This window comes from Mustela putorius, unplaced genomic scaffold (assembly GCF_011764305.1).
Source record: "Mustela putorius furo isolate JIRA1106 unplaced genomic scaffold, ASM1176430v1.1 tig00003942_pilon_pilon_pilon, whole genome shotgun sequence".
Lineage (NCBI taxonomy): Eukaryota > Metazoa > Chordata > Mammalia > Carnivora > Mustelidae > Mustela > Mustela putorius.
Genome location: NW_025422087.1, coordinates 633,856 through 653,652, shown reverse-complemented (window position 1 = coordinate 653,652; position 19,797 = coordinate 633,856). Strand labels below are relative to the sequence as shown.

The 19,797-nt window shown below is 39.3% G+C and overlaps 1 protein-coding gene across 5 annotated transcripts in view; it reads right to left on the bottom strand.

Annotated features, from left to right (window-relative positions):
• Positions 1 to 225: 225 nt before the first annotated feature.
• The window catches only part of LOC101678481 (phospholipid-transporting ATPase IB-like), a 231,800-nt gene continuing 212,228 nt past the window's right edge, over positions 226 to 19,797 (bottom strand). For all 5 annotated transcript variants that reach the window (XM_045069635.1, XM_045069633.1, XM_045069637.1 and 2 more), the window contains 3 exons: positions 14,350 to 14,445; positions 6,352 to 6,440; positions 226 to 616 (listed from right to left, as the gene is read on the bottom strand). In XM_045069635.1, the coding sequence (XP_044925570.1) occupies positions 489 to 616; positions 6,352 to 6,440; positions 14,350 to 14,445 (313 nt within the window). In that variant the 3' untranslated portion in view covers positions 226 to 488. The remainder of the gene's footprint in view (positions 617 to 6,351; positions 6,441 to 14,349; positions 14,446 to 19,797) is intronic.

Below are 19,797 nucleotides of genomic sequence, written 5' to 3'. Positions count from 1 at the left end.
TACAAATAAGATATGATTCAGAGTGACAGGACATACTATTTAGAAAAATATTTTATATTTTTTATCTTTTTATATTTTATATGCTTTTATGTGCTTCCTTTATATGCCACCTTAATCTGTGAGTTTTCTGTGTGGCTCCTTTTCAACTGAGATAGGCTTGTTATGCATCATGGCCTTTTATCCTTTTCTCCTGAAATAACTTGCACCGAAGCTTAAATTTTGGTGAAACAAAATGCTTTTAATTTTGTACTTCAGACTGAACTGACAAATTATCTCAAAACAACAGAAAAGTAAACAGGTTAGATAAAACACTGAAGAAAAATTAAGAAAAATAGGCACCCCCATTATTTATATCCAAGGATTACGACTCAGTTGATACATAAATAACAAACTATGCCCAGAGCCACAAGAAATGAGTGTTTGGGGTGTTGGCATGTTCTGCAATCTTGGGGATGGACATGAGAACACAGGATGTCGTGGTCTGAACCTTACTTCTGTCTGGAGTGGGAAGAGTCCATAGTTACCTTATCCTGTTTGCTTTTAGTAGTGTTGTAAGAACGGATTAGTTCTTCTTGAGTGATCACAGCTTGTTCCACTTGAGAAAATGCATACCCACCTGGAAGTGTAAAACAGTTAGTGTTAGGAGCACTAATGTACAGGGAGCATTCTGCTAGCAGAAAGTAAGACTCCTACCCAATGGAGACGCATTAGCCATTGGACGCATTGGATAACAACTAGCCACATCAGCCAGGCCAGTAACAGACGCAGGTAAAGTGGTGAGGTATGATGAGAGAATGGTAATGCAGCATCTTGCAGGTTACCACTTAGGGGAGCCCTTTAAACATACCCATTTTGGGGGCCACAATTGAAAGAAGAAAAGTAACATCTATCCATTATTGGATTATTGGATTAACTGCAGTGTTTCTATGTGGAAGGAAAGACGAGTGTCCCAGACCTCTCCCCTCAGTAGCATCACCTGAAAGCTGGTAAAATCCCAGGGTCTGGTACCAACACTTGGACCAGTGGTTCTCACACTTCATTGTGCACCAGAATTCACTTGGTGACCACTGGTCCCACCTCCAGAATTTCTGGTTTAGTAAGTCTGCTGTAGGGGCTCAAGAACCGACATTTCTAACAACTTTCCAGCTGATGCACCTGCTTCTGGCCTCAGTAAAAGGCACAGAGAACCACTGTTGAGGTTGTGGGTGGGTGCTGGTAGCAATAGCTCCCAATGGCTGGGGACGGGCTTCCTTCTCTTTCCTGCCCACTGAGAGGAACTTGGTCACAATCTCAAGGTGAAACTTTGGTATATTTTAGAACCACCCAAGTGTTTCCCCAGTGGATCCAGGGATGCTCTCAGGAGCTCTGAAGAACATAATACTGCAGGACAGGGCCTGCAGGTGTGGCAAGAAAACCCAGAGGCAGCATTTCAGAGCATTCAGAGGCCTCCTCTTTTGGAGAGTGGGTCCATTTTACGTCAGCCATGCCAATAGCCAAAGGTGAAAAAACAGCTGTCTATTTTTATGTTAAATGTACTAATCACAAAAACAAGGAGGGACATAAAAATGAACAAATTAAAACATATCCCTGCCCTCTTCATTCACTTCCCCGTCACCTTTTTAAATGGAAGATGTGATAGCATTTTAAATTGTCTCTTCCCCAGACAGAGACAAAACCTGTTTTCCTATTTTTAATTCTTGTCTTAACCCCAGGGAGCAGGAGGTTCTGAAAGAATATTTCGGATATGGCCTGAAAAATTATTTCTTAGTTTTTACAAGGTGTGTACACAGAGAGGGTCTTTTGTGAGCTGATTAAGTTTCAGTCACATTACCTCCACTCAAGGGTAGGTAATGTCTTAGAATTTTCTTTTGTATACTAGCATTTGTTTTGATTTTTTTTTTTTTTTACTCATTCTAAATATTTGCATTTAAACCTAATTTTCCTAAAAAGTTTCCCTAAATTGTATAAAGATCTGGCCACAGAAAACTAGTATCTGCTGCTAACTCAGAAATAAATGGTATCTTTTGGAAATCTGGGCTGGTTTTCCAATCTGCTGTGTTCTCTGGGAGGAGAGAGAGCTGAAGAGGGACAACTGGGACCAGGATCCTCCACCTGTCCAGCCTTTACCCCTCAGCCTGACAAAGGTGCACCATCAGGTCACCAGTTTCTGCCTGATGAACCTCTCTAGCTTCCATTTACATCCAAATGGGGAGCTCAGAGGAAGCTTCCAACTCTTAGCCTTTCCCACTTTTTTCATCTTTTGGGAAGTTCTGACAGCCACAAAGTAATGATGGGGTCTGGGGAAAGTCACCCATGGACCCAATTCCTGAACTTTCCTGGGCTGGTTTCCCAGTGCATCAGCTTTTTAAATGCTCAGCTGCAGCCAGAATCTGGGAGGATGGGGGACAGAGGCAAGGGAGGTAAGGAGAGGGAGATAGAATTGAAGTAGGAGGCATTTTCAAGTCATTTCCCCCTTCTTCATCCTGGTAAAACGTTTAGCAGATTTCAGAATCAACCATGTCATTTCTTATTATTTTGGCATAATCATCGTATTTAGTTCACTTCATTGTAAATAAAGTCAAAATTTTCTGGCTCAAGAAAGAATTATTAATTACAGTTAACAGAGAACCTCTACTTATTTGAGGAGCTCAGAGCACTTTACAAATTCAACTTAATATTGTGGTGAAGCACAGAAAAACATACAGGACCCAAAAACCTACAAACTGGCTGAGGAACTTCACCTCCAGGAATGAAAAATGTCATAGAGAACACACCTTAGAATCTCTTATAATCCTATACAATTTCTAGCTGTCCAATAGTATTCTCTATTTTGCCATTTTTAAAAAGTGAGTCATGAAAATAATTTCTTCCTATATAATATTTTTAAAGTATTTTTTGAGGTAACTGAAATATACTTTTATATTTCTCATATATATTCCATGACATTTTAAAGTCCTTCATATCTTCATTTATTACAAAACTTTTGGTAGTGGTTTTAGGACCATGTGATTCCTGCATAAAGCACTTATCCCTCTATTCAAGTCTGGATACACATGTCCTTTAACATCCCATATTACCTACAGTGACCCCAGTACCAAAAAAGGTAGAACGAGGGCAGCTCAGAGAGAGTAAGTAACATGCCTTGTGTTGCATAACAAGTTAAGAGGCAGAGCTGGGATGCAGTTGCCCATCTGATTCCCGTTTGTCAGCTGAATTCCCATGGAACTGAACAATGTGCCACTTTGGAATGAGACAGACCGAAGTTCCAGTCTGTCTTCCAGTTGTTTCTAGTTATATAATCTAAGGCAAGTGACTAAATTTGCTGAACCATCACTTCCTTCCTTGCAAAATGAAGATTCAATCAGTTAGCTTGTCATTCAACAGTAGTTAATAACTGTCTCCATATGGTGGCTCCAAACATTCAGTGCAATAAGGCCCAGTATTCAACAGTGGGCAAGAGCACAGTATGTGCCCAACAAATACTGGCTCCATTTTGTATGTATAGTTGCTATTGGACTAATGGAAGAAGAAATGGCTATTTGTTAGTAGATGTAATCCTGCCTGGACTCTTCGTTAGTCAATTAGTTCATTTAGAAAGATTATACTGAGTGTCTACTACATATATTCATTCTTAGAATAAATTAGTGAGGCAAAAATCCTTGTTCTTACAGAGCTTACGTTCTAGCAATACAAATATGTTAGCCCATGAAGATAATAAGCATATAACAAATAGTTAATCATGTAGTACCCAAGAGTATACTAAAGAGCTATGAACAAAAGAAAAAGCTGAAATTGGTTGGGATTGTGTTGCAATAGAGAGGTCAAGGTAGGTTTCATTAAGAAGGTAATATTTGGGCAAAGACTTAAAGTAAGTGAGAGAGTGAACAACACAGATAACAAGAGGTTTGTTTTCTGGGCTGAAGTGTCAGGCAGTGCAAATGCCCTGGGGTGGGAGAATTCCTGATATAAGAAGAGCACAGAGGTTGGAGTGCAATGAAGGAGGAAGAAGATTAGATGGCACCAGGAAAGTAACAGGGTCCAGATCAATTAAGTCTTTTTTTGGCCATTGTAAGGCTTTTATATTGAATGTGATGCTAGCCATTGCAGGATTTTGATGTGTGGAAAGTTGATGCGCCTGTGCTGACATGATTTTAAATGGATCACTTTGGCTGCTGTACAAGAGTCAAGGGTAGAAGCAGGAGACTTGTTAAGAGATTGTTGTAGTAATACAGGCAGGTCATGGTGGTCCAGATCAAGATGCCATAGGGGTGTGAGTGAGACATGGTCTGTCTCTGAATACAATGTGATGGCAGAGACATCTAATACATTAGAAGAATTAAAAGGACTACAAGGATTTTGGCTTGAGCAATTGGAAGCGTGCTGTTGTCTTCAGGTGAAGACTACAGATGGAACAGTCTTGGTGGAGAGGAGACCAAGGGCTCAGTTTTGGACATCATTGGTGGCCTTGACTGGAAAAATGTCAGTTAAGTAGTAGGAGGGAAGGTTTGATGGTGCGAGTTTCAGGGAGAATGGAAGAAAGGGATTTGGAGAAAATGGATACAGACCATTTGTTGTTGCAAAGGAGTTCAAGAAATATGAAGCATGTTCTAGTGGGTGAGGTGTGGTCCAGAGAAAGTTCTATTCTTTGAGACAACCTTTTTTATGCTGGTAAGAATGATCTAGTAGAGGAGAGTGAAAAAGTGGTGACATAGGAGATAAAGGAAAGAATGACGGGAATGAGGTTCTTGGGTGCGCAAGAGCAAATGGAGTCAGTGGCCACGCGCTGGCATGAGAGGCAGTCTGTGGAAACAAGCAGGAGGGCAGAGTGTGTGGGTGAGAGCAACTGGCAGCTGAGGAATTTCATTTTTGACCCATTTTTCTCTGGGATGTAGAAATCAAGGTCATCATTTTTGAAAGATTGGAGAAATGTTAACCCTAATCCTTAAGACATCTGCTGTAATTTGTTTTCTTGTCTGGTTCATTTTTTATTTTCAGTTACCTTTCAGGTTCTGTTCCTTAAAAATATATAGGGAGGGACGCCTGGGTGGCTCAGTTGGTTGAGCAGCTGCCTTCGGCTCAGGTCATGATCCCAGCATCCTGAGATCGAGTCCCACATCGGGCTCCTTGCCCCACGGGGAGCCTGCTTCTCCCTCTGACTCTGCCTGCCACTCTGCCTGTGCTCGCTCTCTCTCTGACAAATAAATAAATAAAATCTAATATATATATATATATAGAGAGAGAGAGAGGGGGAAAAGCAAAATGCTGGACACAAGACAGGAAGAAGTGTGTATATGTGCAAAGGAGAAAGAGCAATCAATCCAGAGACACATAAATCTCAGAGATATGAAAAAAAAAGTCAATTAAAGAATCTAGTATTACAAAAGCCTACAACTTTCAGTGAACACCTTGATCAGAAAAGAGGCACAGTTAGCTCTCATTCTCTGTAAATATCCCACGTTTCTTTGTTTGTAGTACCTTCATGTTTGCCTTGTTTTCTTTCACAGGAAAGCATTCAGCACTCATGTTACCAGATAGGAGTCACAGAGGACCTAAATCTTTCATGTAGGTACTTCTCCGATGCATTTCTTGTTAAATGACAGGAAAATGAAATAACTTCCAACGGTTTTCATGTCCAACGTGGGCTATGTTAACATCAAACCCACCAAAAAGGGTATATAAGATTTCTAAGGATAAAAGTTATTTGGAGCCAGATACCACTTTTCCATTTTAAGTGGTATGTTGGGAGTCTGTAAGAGGATCTTGAGAATGTGAGGATGTTACATTTAAGGATGTCACCATTCAGGAATGGTTGACCAGGAACTGCTTCTTTTCCGACTGCACTGGCTTTAGGCAAAGAACATGAATTTGATGAATCCAGTTGAGCCTTCCTGCCCTATGACAACTACCTTACTTTTTAAAAACACATTTAATACCACACGTAGTTTCCTTTAAAAAATTGTGGTAAAATGTTACGTAAAATTTACCATCTTCCTGGTGTTTAAGTGTACAGCGCAGGGGCATTACGTCCATTCATAGTGCTGTGGAAACGTCGTCATCCGCCTGCAGACCTCTTTCCATCTTCCCAAACGGAAACTCTGTGCCCATTAAACACTGAGTCCCCGCTCCACTGCCCCCATCCCCATCCCCTGGAAACCCCCATTCTCCTTTCTGTCTCTATGAATTTGACTACTCTAAGTACCTCATATCAGTGGAATCATCAATACTTGTCTTTTTTATGGCTCGTTTTACTTGGACTCATCTCCTCAAGAAGCACCTAACATTGCATTACCCATCCTTCATGTCGGTAGGTAGAGTCTCAGCTTATGGCCTGATGTACAGTACATTACTTACGTGGGATGCTTTGATCAAAAGATTCACTCTGGAGGACTACCTCGTGTGGCGGGGTGGCAAAGATCATTTGGACTTTTTTTGCTTCCACCCTGTGAAAAAATCAATCATAGCCTCACTTTAGTTCTTTGGAACAGATTTCGAAGAAAATTCCAACTTCATTGGAGGGGGAGGTACAAGGTAAAAGAAAAAAAGTCTTCTTTTTTAGAGAGTGTTCATGTATTTAAAATAAAATTTATATTATCCAGACACTCAGCAAGATGCTTCTTCTAAAATAGGGGTTCTGCTTGTGAACATTTCTTATATATAGCTCTCCTAACTGCCCCCACCCAACCCCAGGAATTGAATGGAACAATGCAAGTCCTGTCAGTCCTCTGGCCTTCCAGAGCATCTTAGAGATTTTATGGTGTGTATTTTAAAAATCTGTCTCAATTTCCTGGTTCAAGACTCTGAGCAATGTGTATCAAGAAGTGTCATTCAGCTCTAGGCACAAGAGACCCTTCACTAAACCCTCCAAGGCTTACTATGGAACTGCACTGGAAGCCCCAAGTTCACTACTGTCTAAATTTCAAAGAGTTGTGGAATCATTGTGGGTAAGCAGAAGCAGCATAATTAGGGAAGTCCATGGTTTCTTCTTTTTTTCTCTATAAGCCTGAAAAATAGGGTAAACAACCACAACAAACCCCATACAACCTAAGCTGCTCTGTTTTCTCACTTCTAAGATGTCATCAGGCCATAGGGGCCTTTTGCTGTTCAAGGATTTGCCATGTATCCTGGTATTTCCAGAGATCTGAGGGACTCACAGCTGGTGTGACAAATTGCAGCTGTTATCAACAACCACAACTGTACCCCTATCCCATGCCCTCCTGTGGGAAGAGGGCCTCCTCTACAGCCAGCTTCCCTTTTGTGACTCAGAGGAAGGTTTCTAAGGACTGTCTGAAGGAGCAGCTCCTGGGGAGGTGCAGGTCAAAAGTCGTTACCAAGGGGCATGGCCCTGGGACGGACTGACTACTGACTTCCCCCTTTGAAGTCCTCTCTGGAATGAAGGTGATAGTGTTCTGAACCAGAATTTAAAAAAAAAAAAAAAAAGTTAATCATAAAAAAGGTTGGAATTTTCCAAAGTTGTTGAAAGACTCAGATTAGGATTTTTACTTTTGTTTGTATATCCAGGAGTTGACGAGCACCGGGCTCTGGGCTCTCCAGAATCCACTTACTCATTTGCATTCCCTCCCGTTTTCTCCCTTTCTTCCTCTCCCTCTCTTCCACTTCCTCTCTCCCTCTTCCTCTCATTCTGTCTGTCTCTCTTAAATTGGTCACATATAAAGCATTTACATCATTAAAAATTTAAAGAGAAAAAAAAATTTAAAGAGAAAAATATGTAAATGTAGAGAATAAACATTCCACTTCCTTTTCCCATCTTCCTGGTTCCTCACCTCTGTTGCTTACCAGTAATCACTCCTTGTGGTCTCTTAGCTAGTTTTGCAGAGTTGCTTTAGAAGGAAAAGTGCTCATATGTCATTATCCCTGCCCTTTTGCACTAAAGGTTGCATATTGTACAAAGGGTTCAACTTTTTTTTTTTTTTTCTGTTAATACATCCTGGAATCATTTGCACCTCAGAACACAGAAAGCTTCCTGACTCCTTTTCACAACTAGAGAGTACTGTAGTTTGTGGATGTATACATGGGTATGGTTGTTCCTAAATGGTGGTTGTTCCAAATACTACTGCAGTCCCTGACACTAGGACTTATGTGAGTATTGGGAGGATGAGAAGGGGTGGTACATCCCAGAAGTGGAATTACTGAGTCAAAGGCCATATGCAATTGTATTTCTGATAGATATTGCCAAATTACCTTAATTCTTTCCTTTCCCATGTTTTCACCAACCAAGGGTGGCTGACAATGATAGATTAAAAATATCCTGCCTGTATACTTAGCATTTTCATTTCTTACTATGAGTAAAGTTGAGGATATTTTCATATGTTTAAGAAACTTTAGTATTTCTTTTTGTGAACTGTGTGTTTATACTTTGCCTATTTTTCTACTGCTTAGGTGTTTGGTTTCACTGATTTCTGGAAACAATTTATCTATTTGGGAGGTTAGCCCTTTGTTATGTGAACTTTATTTTCGTACAATGTATATTGTGTTTATATTTTCAGTTTGATTTCTTATTTTTGAGGTTTATTTTGTATGTGATAAAATGCATAAATCTTTAAAGTACAGTTTAACAAAACTATTTGCCTGTGTATCAATCTTCCAGATCTGTTTTTTATACCAGTACCATACTGTTTTGATTGCTACAGTGATATATATTAGCTTTATAGTAAAATGTAACATAATTGCTTTGTAATATAGTTTGAAACCTGAAAGCGTGATGCTTCCGGCTTTGTTCTTCTTCAAGGTTGCTTTGGTTCTGTAGTTGTGCTTTGTGATCCTCTGTATGTCTGTGGTATCGGTTGTAATGTCTCCTCTTTCATTTCTGATTTGAGTCCTTGCTCTTTTTTTCTTCACAAGTCTAACCAAAAGTTTATCTATTTTGTCTATTTAAAACACACACACACACACACACACACAGCCGTTAATTGATCTTTTCTGTATTGTTTCGTCTTTCACTTCTGCTCTGATCTTAATTATTTCCTTCCTTCTGCTAACTTGAGGCATACTTTGATCTTCTTTTTCTAGTTCCTTAAAGTGTAGCATGAAGTTTTTTATGAGAGAGGTCTTTGTATCTTAATGTTGGTATTTATTGTAATGAAAGTCCATAGAGCTGCTTTTACTGCACCCCATGTTGCCTTCCCATTTTCATTTGTCTATAGATGTATTTTTATTTCTTTTTCAGTTTCTTTTTTGATCCACTGGTTGTTCAGTTGTTTGTTGTTTAATCTCCACACATTGTGTATTTTCCAGCTTTCTTCTTGCAGTTGATTTCCAGTTTCACACCATTGTGGTTGGAAAAGATGCTTGAATCTTCTTAAATTTGCTAAGATTTGTTTTGTGGCTTAACATATGGCCTATCTTGGAGGTTGTTGCATGTTCACTTGAGAAGAATATACACTCTCTTGCTTTGGGATGGAATGTTCTGTGTGTATCTGTTAAGCCAATTGTCTAATGGGGCATTTAAGCACTATATTTCCTTACTGATTTTTTGTCTAAAAGATCTATTCATTGATGAAAGTAGGGTATTAAATCCATTACTATTATTATATTGCTGTTTATTTCTCCTTTTGGGTCTGTCAATATTTGCTTTATACATGTAGTGCTTCTATGTTGGGTGCATAAATATTTACAAATGTCATATCCTCATATTCGACTGACCCCTTTATCATTATGTAATGCCTTTCTTTGTCTCTTGTTTTTATTTTAAATTCTGCTTTGCCTGATATACGTATAGCTATCGTAGATTTCTTTTGGTTTCCTTTTGTGTGGAATATCATTTTCCATCCCTTCACCTTCATTCTCCATGTGTCCTTAAATCTGAAGTGAGTCTCTTGTAGGCAACATATAGGTGGCTTTTGTTTTTCAATCCATTCAGCCATCCTATGTCTTTTGATTGGATAATTTAGTCTAGTTATGTTTAAAGAAATTACTCACAACCATAGGCACACCTCAGTGATACTGCAGGCTTGGTTTCAGACTACCACAATATAGCTAATATTGCAATAAATGGAGTCAAGTGGATTTTTTGCTTTCCCTGTATATATAAAAGTTATGTTTGCACTATACTGGAGTCTCTTAAGTGTATCATTGCATTATGCCTGAAAAGAACAATGTACATACCTTAATTAAAAATAATTTAATGTTAATGTATGCCTACCATCACTTGAACTTTCAGCAAGTCAAAGTCACTGTTCACAGATCACCATAAAAAATAATGAAAAAGTATGCAATATTGTGCAAATTACCACAATGTGACAGAGACATGAAGTGAGCAAGTGCTGTTGGAAAAATGGCATTAATAGATCTGTGGACAGGGTATGCCATAAACTTTCAATTTGTTAAAAAAAAAGGGGGGGAGGACAGAGGGAGAAAGCAGCAGCTGTGAAGTGCCATAAGGAAAAGCACAGTAAAACAAGATATGCCTGTGTATATTTATGGCCATTTTGTTCTTTGTTTCCTGTTATTTAGTAATTCCTTTGTTCCTTCATTTCTTCTCTTTCTTTATGATTTGATGATTTTCTGTAGTGGTATGCCTAGATTCCTTTCTCTTTTGTGTGTGTGTGTGTGTGTGTGTGTGTGTGTGTATTTACTATAGGTTTTTCTGTTCTGTGGTTACCATGAAACTTACATAAAATTATTTATATTTTAAGTCTATTTTAAGTTGGTAACAACTGAAATTCAAATGCATTCTAAAGGTCTGCATTTTTACCCTCTTCATCACTTTTTATGTTTTTGATGTCAGCATTTACATTTTTTTCCTCATGTACCTACTAACAAATAATTACAACTATAGTTATTTTTACTACTTTTGTCTTTTAACCTTCATATTAGCTTTAGAAATGATTTATCCATCACCTTTACGACATCAGATTATTATGAACTTTACTATACATTAACCTTTACCTATGAGATTTATAATTTCATGCTTTTCTGTTACTGACTAGTGCCCTTTCATTTCAGTTTAAAGAAGTCCCTTTGACATTTCTTGTAAGGACAGGTCGGTGGGGAAGAACTTCTTTAGCTTTTGTTTGCCTGGAAAACTTTCAATTCCAGCTTTGCTGGATACAATATTCTTGGTTGGTAGTTGTTTTTCCTTCAGAATTTTTAATGTAGCATCCTACCCACTCTTGGCTTCCAAGGTTTGTTCTGAGAAATCTGTTCATAGAGTTCCCTTGTGTGTGATTAGCTTCTTGTCTTTTGTTGCTTTCAAGATTCTTTGTGTTTGATTTTTGACAGTTTCATTATAATGTATCTTAGTGAAATATTTTTGGGTTGTACCTGGTTGGGAATCTTTCTGCATTGTGTAGCTGAATATGTGGACCCATATTTAGAAGTCTCTTGGGTAAATACCTAGAAATGGAATTGTTGGGTCATGGGGATAAGCATTTCTTTAAATTGAATAGAAATGGCCAGTTGCCCAGACTGATTGTTCAAGAGTTACAGTTGTTCCTCATCCTTGCCAACAGGTGGTACCGTCAGTGCTGAGTACTCAATGGGTGCCAAATAGGTGAGTGTTAATCAGTTCACTCATTTACTTTAGATTTGCCCATACTTCCAATTTTGCTTTTATTTTTTTAAATTTTATTTATTTATTTGACAGAGAGGGAGATCACAAGTAGACAGGGAATGGGGGAAGCAGACCCCCTCCCTGCTGAGCAGAGAGCCCAATGCAGGGCTTGATTCCAGGACCCTGAAATCATGACCTGAGCAGGCAGAGGCTTAACCCACTGAGCCACCCAGGTGCCCCTGCTTCCTTCAAAATAAATTTTTTTTTCTTACACTTGATTTTTTATTTTTTAAAATTTCTTTTCAGCGTAACAGTATTCATTATTTTTGTACCACACACAGTGCTCCATGAAATATGTACCCTTCCTAATATCCACCACCTTGATCCTCCAACCTCCCACCCCCGCCCCTTCAAGACCCTCAGGTTGTTTTTCAGAGTCCATAGTCTCTCATGGTTCACCTCCCCTTCCAATTTCCCTCAACTCCCTTCTTCTCTCCATCTCCCCAATGTCCTCCATGTTATTTCTTATGCTCCACAAATAAGTGAAACTATATAATAACTGACTCTCTCTTGACTTATTTCACTCAGCATAATCTCTTCCAGTCCCATCCATGTTGCTACAAAAGTTGGGTATTCATCCTTTCTGATAGAGGCACAATACTCCATAATGTATATGGACCACATCTTCCTTATCCATTCGTCCGTTGAAGGGCATCTTGGTTCTTTCCACAGTTTGGCGACCGTGGCCATTGCTGCTATAAACATTGGGGTCCAGATGGCCCTTATTTTCACTACATCTGTATCTTTGGGGTAAATACCCAGTAGTACAATGGCAGGGTCATAGGGAAGCTCTATTTTTAATTTCTTGAGGAATCTCCATACTGTTCTCCAAAGAGGCTGCACCAACTTGCCTTCCCACCACCATTGTAAGAGGGTTCCCCTTTCTCCACATCCTCTCCAACACATGTTTTCCTGTCTTGCTAATTCTGGCCATTCTAACTGGTGTAAGGTGGTATCTCAATATGGTTTTCATTTGAATCTCCCTGATGGCTAGTGATGATGAACATTTTTTCATGTGTCTGATAGCCATTTGTATGTCTTCATTGGAGAAGTGTCTGTTCATAACTTCTGCCCATTTTTTTATATGATTATCTGTTTTTTGTGTGTTAAGTTAGAACTCCTCAAACTCAAAATAAAAATTTTTTTAAAAGTGCATTTTGTCCTCTTTATCTAGGTCACACCATCTCCATGCTTAACACAGTACTCCAAATATAGCAGGCATTCAGTATAGTTAAAGACTAATTCTTCGCCTTATAGTTCCTGAAAGCCCACCTAAAACCTAGGACGTGCCAGGCTTCATATGTCTGAAATAGAAGTCTGTTATTACTGAGAAGGAGCATGGTGTTTTCAACTCAGAAGAACACATAGTTTATGGCAGACCATTGGAACTGACCTCTCCCTGGAGATAGTTTGGGTATAGAGATTAAAAATGTTAATACACATTAATTTCTAGCATTTGGCCTGTTGTTCTTCAAGGCCATCAGATCAGGACCAGTGGGAAAAAGGAAACAACTGTGAAAACAAACAATGTAATTTGTTGTCTTCTTCCAAGGGAGTGGGAGAAAGAGAGCAATTCTAGGAGAAGCCCTGGTCCTTTTCGCCTTCAGTGCACTTCCCTGACTTCCAGTAGCCACAGCTTCATCTATAGGGGAGAACACAGACCCTGGATATCTAAACCTTTTTGCAACAATACGCAGGGGAAAGTGGCAGAAATTAGCAGATTCTCTGGCTCAACACAGAGATCTGGGTGTCTGTCCACTAACCACCAGAAGTTAAAGTTAGAATATACAAACTTGATGCACCATCTGTTAAAATAATAGCGAGGAAGGTTGTGAAAGGACAAAACTTTCTTTGAAAACATGTGAGGTGAAATGGAAATATGATTTTCCAAGATGAATCATTTAAAAAAAATCTTTTTTTGGTAAGAAAACCATAAGGAGTTATCTCAAACTAGTTGTGCATGTGTGTGTGTGTTTATGAAGGGACAGTGTATAAGGCACTATAAGCCACTGAAAGGGTCTTGTCTTTTTCTGAGTGATAGGGGAGGTTGTGGAAAGGCAGAGAACAGGGAGTAATATGTCTGATTAACACTGCCAAAGCCTCTTCCCTCTGATTACTACAGGAAGGGCCAGAAGCAGAGATACCTGTTAAGAGGCTACTGAACTAATCAGAAGAAAGATGATAGGGGCTGGACCAGGGCAAGATCATACAGATAGTTTAAGTGATCTAATTCTCAGTTTACTTTGAGGTAGGAACAATAGGATTTTCTGACATGATGGGTGTAGCATAGCAGAAAAGAGGATGCGAGCGTGACTTCAGGATTTTTGGCCTGAGAAATTGAAAGAATGAAGTTGCCATCCACTGAAAGGAGGACATTTGGGGAAGCTAGTGTGGCAGCCTAGAGGTCTGTGCTGCTGGGGATGTGAAGTTCAAGATCCCTGTTTGACATGTGCTTAATAAGCTTGGGGAAATCATGGAAAGTGTGAAAGTACCTGGGAGGGAAATGTGGGAAGAATGAGGAGAACAGGGGCCACCTGGGAGGTTCAGTACATTAAGCATCTGACTCTTGGTTTCAGCTCAGGTCCATGATCTCATGAGTCATGGGATTGAGCCCAGCATTAGGCTCCACATTCAGTGGCAGTGGGGTCTGTCTGGGGAGTCTCTCCCTCTGCTTCTCCTCCACTTGCTCTCTTTCTTTCTTTCTCTGGAATAAACAAATATTTTTAAAAAGAATGAGAACAGCTTTTCAACTAAAGTCAGGATAAAGAGAACAGCCTCACCTCTTTCTAAATATTGTAGGATGAAATTTTTGAGCTCTGCTACTTTCCATCTCCCGAACTTCCTCTAGTAATGTTCTCTTGCAGGTATTTCTAATCCTGTATTATGTGGAAAAGATACAGCATAATACATGAGCTTTACAAACTCTAAGCAACAATTTCTCCCCTCTTGAATAATTCTGGGCATCCCTTACTTAGAGGCCATATGATAGGGTGCAATGCAGCAGGCCCAGTCTTCCTGTGAAACCAGACTCTATTTTCTTAGTAGCTATGAAGCATTACCAGAAGGGATACTGGAAAGAGCCGGGTAGTGCCCATTAGTAGCCAACCACCTCAAATACAGACTTCCATACAAATCTATAGATCTGAGTGTGTCTCTAAGTCACAGAGGGCCCTGATTGTGGAGGAGTCCATCTGTATGAATTCAGCCAGACGGTTGAAGATTCATAGGACTGATATAATTCTGTATGACTTTTTCTACCATGCTCACTATTCCATAATCTTGATTCTTAAATTTTCAGCTGTGTGCTACCTCCAACCCTCACTTAGGCAGAAAGACCCAAGACTAAGTGTGCCATTTAATAGCAGAAGTAATGGTAGAGTGGTTGTGTCAGAGATTCATATATCAGGTGTGCATATTTGAAACGTGCAAAGCAACCTAGACAGATACTCTCCATTTTCTGTGGCAACTTGTTTTCACTGGGGCATCTATCTCTGTCTATATTCAAGCATTCATCATTTATCAACACATGTAGGAGAACCTTATGTTTGTCTTGTCTCTTGAACACAGCTAGATAATTATCAAATCATTCTGAACACCCAGAAAATTGATCTGGGGAGAAAAGAAGCCACATTGTAGAAGGAAGGAGATGTGGTGATGTGACCTGGGGTAGAAAAGAATCACTGGTGCCATAGAGGGGAGGAAGCCCTATCACAGAGAATGAGAGAGAGAGAGAGAGAGAGAGAGAGAGATGTGTGCACAGGGGATTACACAAGAAAACACTTCCCCAAAACCACTGACTGGGAAAATGAGAGGGGCTGATTATCACAAGCTTTTATAAGTGGTGGAGCTGAAAATCTGAATTTTTAGAAGTTTGTGCCGTTGCTAGAATTGAGCCTGATGGACATAGCAGTGTTACTATGGAGAAGGAGGGCAGAGACCCAGGAGTGGACATCATGCTCTGAGGATCCCCTGCATCACCCTGGGAGAAACTGTTCCCCTTTCTGGCGTGTATTTGGGAGAGGTGACATTGCCTCTGAGGGGACAAAAGAGACAGCAGGCAACATTGAGCTGCCCTGTTCATTAACATATGAGTAAAGACACCTGCTGAGGGCAGCTAACTGGATGCTGGCTTTTTGCTATGCTCTACCATAAAACCCAAACCCCTACTTAGTAGTGGGACTGCTTTTCTGTGACAAACCTGTCCCAGCCACAGCCCAGCAAGAGCCACCCACAGAGGATCAGTGCAGTCTGCACTGTGTCTGCACTGTGACTGCTCCCCCAAATTTGGAGTTTTGAAAACTATTTGCATGCCTGAGATAAAACACAGGAGTACTGCTCCACCAGACAGGCAGATGGCTTGGACACAGACAAGGTGAACGTAGGGCTTTGACAGAAGCCTGGGACACAAGAAGGGAGATTGTTCACTTTTCTGTGAGGGCTTCATGAACAGCTGCAAACGTGAACTCCTCTCTCCAGGGAAGAGAGCAGACTGACGCCATTTTTTACCTTTCCCATCAACACAGACAGACTTCAGTGAGCAGAACAGTGCACATAGTGGATTCTGGAGCTACTTACACCAAGCCCTGATTGCTCTTGCAGGTGCCTTTTTAAATAGAACAAGTGTGACTGAGAGCCAGAGCAGCAGCAGAGCCCTTCCCCAGAAGGCTAGCAACCCCCTTCCACCACACAAGCACAAGGTCTACCAATCATAGAGTGCTACAAAGCTTCAACTCTAGAGGAAATAGGACCAAGCAAAAAAAAAACAAAAAAACAGAGACCTAGACAAAATGTCAAGTTGGAGGAATTAATCCCAAAAGAGAGAATAAGAAGGGGCCATGACCAGAGAGCTAATCAAAATAGGTATAAGTAATATTCCTGAACCAGAATTTAAGACAACAATCATAAGGATACAAGCTGGGCTTGAGAAAAACGTAGAAGAAACCAGAGAGATGCTTATTGCACAGATAAAACACCTAAAAACTAGTCAGGCCAAAATAAAAAAATGCAATAACTAAGATGCAAAACCACCTAGATATAATGACTAAGAAGCAGAGGATAGAATAAGTGATACAGAAGATAAAATTATGGAAGCCAATGAAGCTGAAAAGAAGAGGGGAAGAAAAATATTCGATCATGAATGTAGACTTAAGGAAATCTGCGGCTTCATAGTGTGTAATAACTTTCGTATCATGGGATTCCCACAGGAAGGGAGAGAAAGGGGCAGGAGGTTTATTTACGTAAATTGCAGCTCAAAACTTCCCTAATCTGGGGAAAGAAACAGGCATCTAAATCCAGAAGAGACAGAAAATTCTTACCAAAATCAACGAGAGCCAGCCAATACCACGACATGACATAGTAAAATTTGCAAAACACAGAGGTAAGTAAAGAATCCTGAAAGCAGCAAGGGAAAAGAAATTACTAACCTACAAGGGAAGACAAATCAGGTTAGCAGCAGATCTCTCCATAGAAACCTGGCAGGCTGGAAGAGAATGGCATAATTTATTCAATGTGCTCAATAGGAAAATATATTCAGCCAAGAATACTTTATCCAGCAAGGCTGTCATTCACAATAAAAGGAGAGAGAGTTTCCCAAACAAACAAAAACCAAGAGTTTATAACCCTAAACCAGCCCTGCAAGAAATATTAAAGGGGACTCTTTGAGTGAGAAAGACCAAAAGCAACAAAGACTGGAAAGGAACAGAGAAAACCTCCAGAAACAATAACTTTATAGGTAATAGGGGATAAATTCGTATCTATCCATAATTACTCTATATGTAAATTACTCTAAATGTAAATGCTCTAATCAAAAGACATAGGGTCATCATGTCAAAAGAAATGAAAAAAACCAAGACCCATCTATATGCAGCCTGCAAGAGAACTGTTTTATTTTATTTTTTAAAAGATTTTATTCATTTGAGAGTACAGAACAAGTAAGAGAGAGCATGAGGTAGAAGGGAGGAGCAGAGGGAGAGGCAGGCTCCCATGAGCAGGGAGCCCAACACGGGGCTTGATCCCAGGACTCTGGGATCATGACCCAAACCAAAGGCAGACATTTAACCAACTGAGCCATCCAGGTGGCCCAAGAAAATCATTTTATACCTAAAGACACCTCCAGATAGAAGTGAGGGGATGGGGGAACCATCTGTCATGTTAATGGATGTCAAAAGAAAGCCAGCGTAGCCATACTTATGAGACAAACTAGATTTTAAACCAAAGACTGTAACAAGAGATGAAGAAAGGCACAGTATCATAATAACTCATAATAAAGAGGTTCCAGGGGAATTCTACCAGGCAGCTAAAGATGAGTTAATACCATTCTTAAACTATTCCAAAAAAATAGAAATGAAAGGAAAATTTCCAAACTCATTTTACAAGACCAGCATTAACTTGATTCTAAAACCAGACGAAGACCCCACTAAAGAGGAGAATAATAGGCCAATATCCCTAGTGAACATGGATGCAATAACTCGCAGTAAGATACTAGCAAATTGAATCCAACAGTATATTAAAGGAATTATTTACCACAATCAAGTGGGATTTATTCCTGGGCTGCAGGGATGGTTCGATATTCGCGAATCAATCAATATGATATGCCACATTAATAAAAAGAAGAATAAGAACCATAGGATCCTCTCAATAGATTCAGAAAAAGCATTTGACAAAATAAAGCAGCAATTCTTGATAAAAACCCTCAATAAAGTACAAATAGATGGAACACATGTCAACATTATAAAGGCCATATATGAAAGAACCACAGCTAATATCATCCTCAATGGGGAAAAACTGAGAGCTTTTCCTCTAAAATCAGGAAAAATACAGGAATGTCCACTCTCACCATTATTATTTAACCTAGTACTGGAAGTCCTAGCCTCAGCAATCATACAATAGAAATAAATAAAAGGCATCCAGATGGCAAGGAAGAGGTCGACATTGACAACTTGCAAAGGACATGATACTCTATGTGGGCAACCTGAAAGACTCTACCAAAAAATTGCTACAACTGATACAAGAATTCAGCAAAGTCACAGAAATCTGCATTTCTATACATCAATAATAAAACAGCAGAAAGAGAAATCAAGGAATAGATCCCATTTACAATTGTACCAAAACCCACAAGATACCCAGGAGTAAAGCTAACCAAAGAGGTAAAAAGATCTGTACTCTGAAAACCATAGAACACTGATGAAAGAAATTGAAAATGACACAAAGAAATGAAAAAAACATTCCATGATCATGGATTGGAAAACAAATATTGTTAAAATGTCTATACTATAAACAATTTGCAAATTTAATGCAATCCTTATCAAAATACCACCATTTTTCACAGAGCTAGAACAAACAAACAATGCCAGAATTTGTGTAGAATTAGGAAAGGCTCCACATAACCAAAGTTAATGTTGAATTGTTTATCTGAGATGGCATTTTTAATGAAGTCCCATATACCCACAGCACAACCAAATTCATTTGTTAAGCTTGCTGTAAAATGCTGTCACTAAAGCCACTGGGCTTTTAGGGGCAGTTCTTTTGGCTCTGTTTTGTTTTTTACCTCAATATATCTGTTTCCTTTACTAATCTATTTACATTTCAAATGTTTATAAGATATTCTATGATTCAGAATGATTTAAAAATCTTGGTGTAATCCCAGGAAGACACTTAAGTGAAAATTAAGCAAAAATTGTGAAATGATTCAGTGAAATAAGTCAAGCAGAGAAAGACAATCATCAAATGGTTTCACTCATATGTGAAATATGAATGAATATGAAATACGTAATATAAGGAATAGAGCAGAGGATCATAGAAGAAGGGAGGGAAAACTGAATGGGAAGTCATCAGAGAGAAAAGCCATGAGACTCTTAACTACAAGAAACTTAACTATAAGAAACAAGCTGAGGGTTGCTGGAGAGGTGGTGGGTGAGAGGGATGGGGTAACAGAGTGATGGGCATTAAGGAGGGCACATGATATAATGAGCCCTGGGTGTTACAGGCAACTAATGAATCATTGAACACTACATCAAAAAGTAAAGGTGTATTAGATGTTGGCTAATCAATCTTTATTAAAAACTGAAATAATTCAAACATACATGTTACTTGGATTTTAAAAGACTGTACATACTACTAAAATACTTTTTTTGAGCTACATAGCACTTACACAAAAGTATAAACTTCAAAGATTTCACAGTCCCCTTTGACTTACATATTTTCACACCTGTATTTACCATATTACAAAA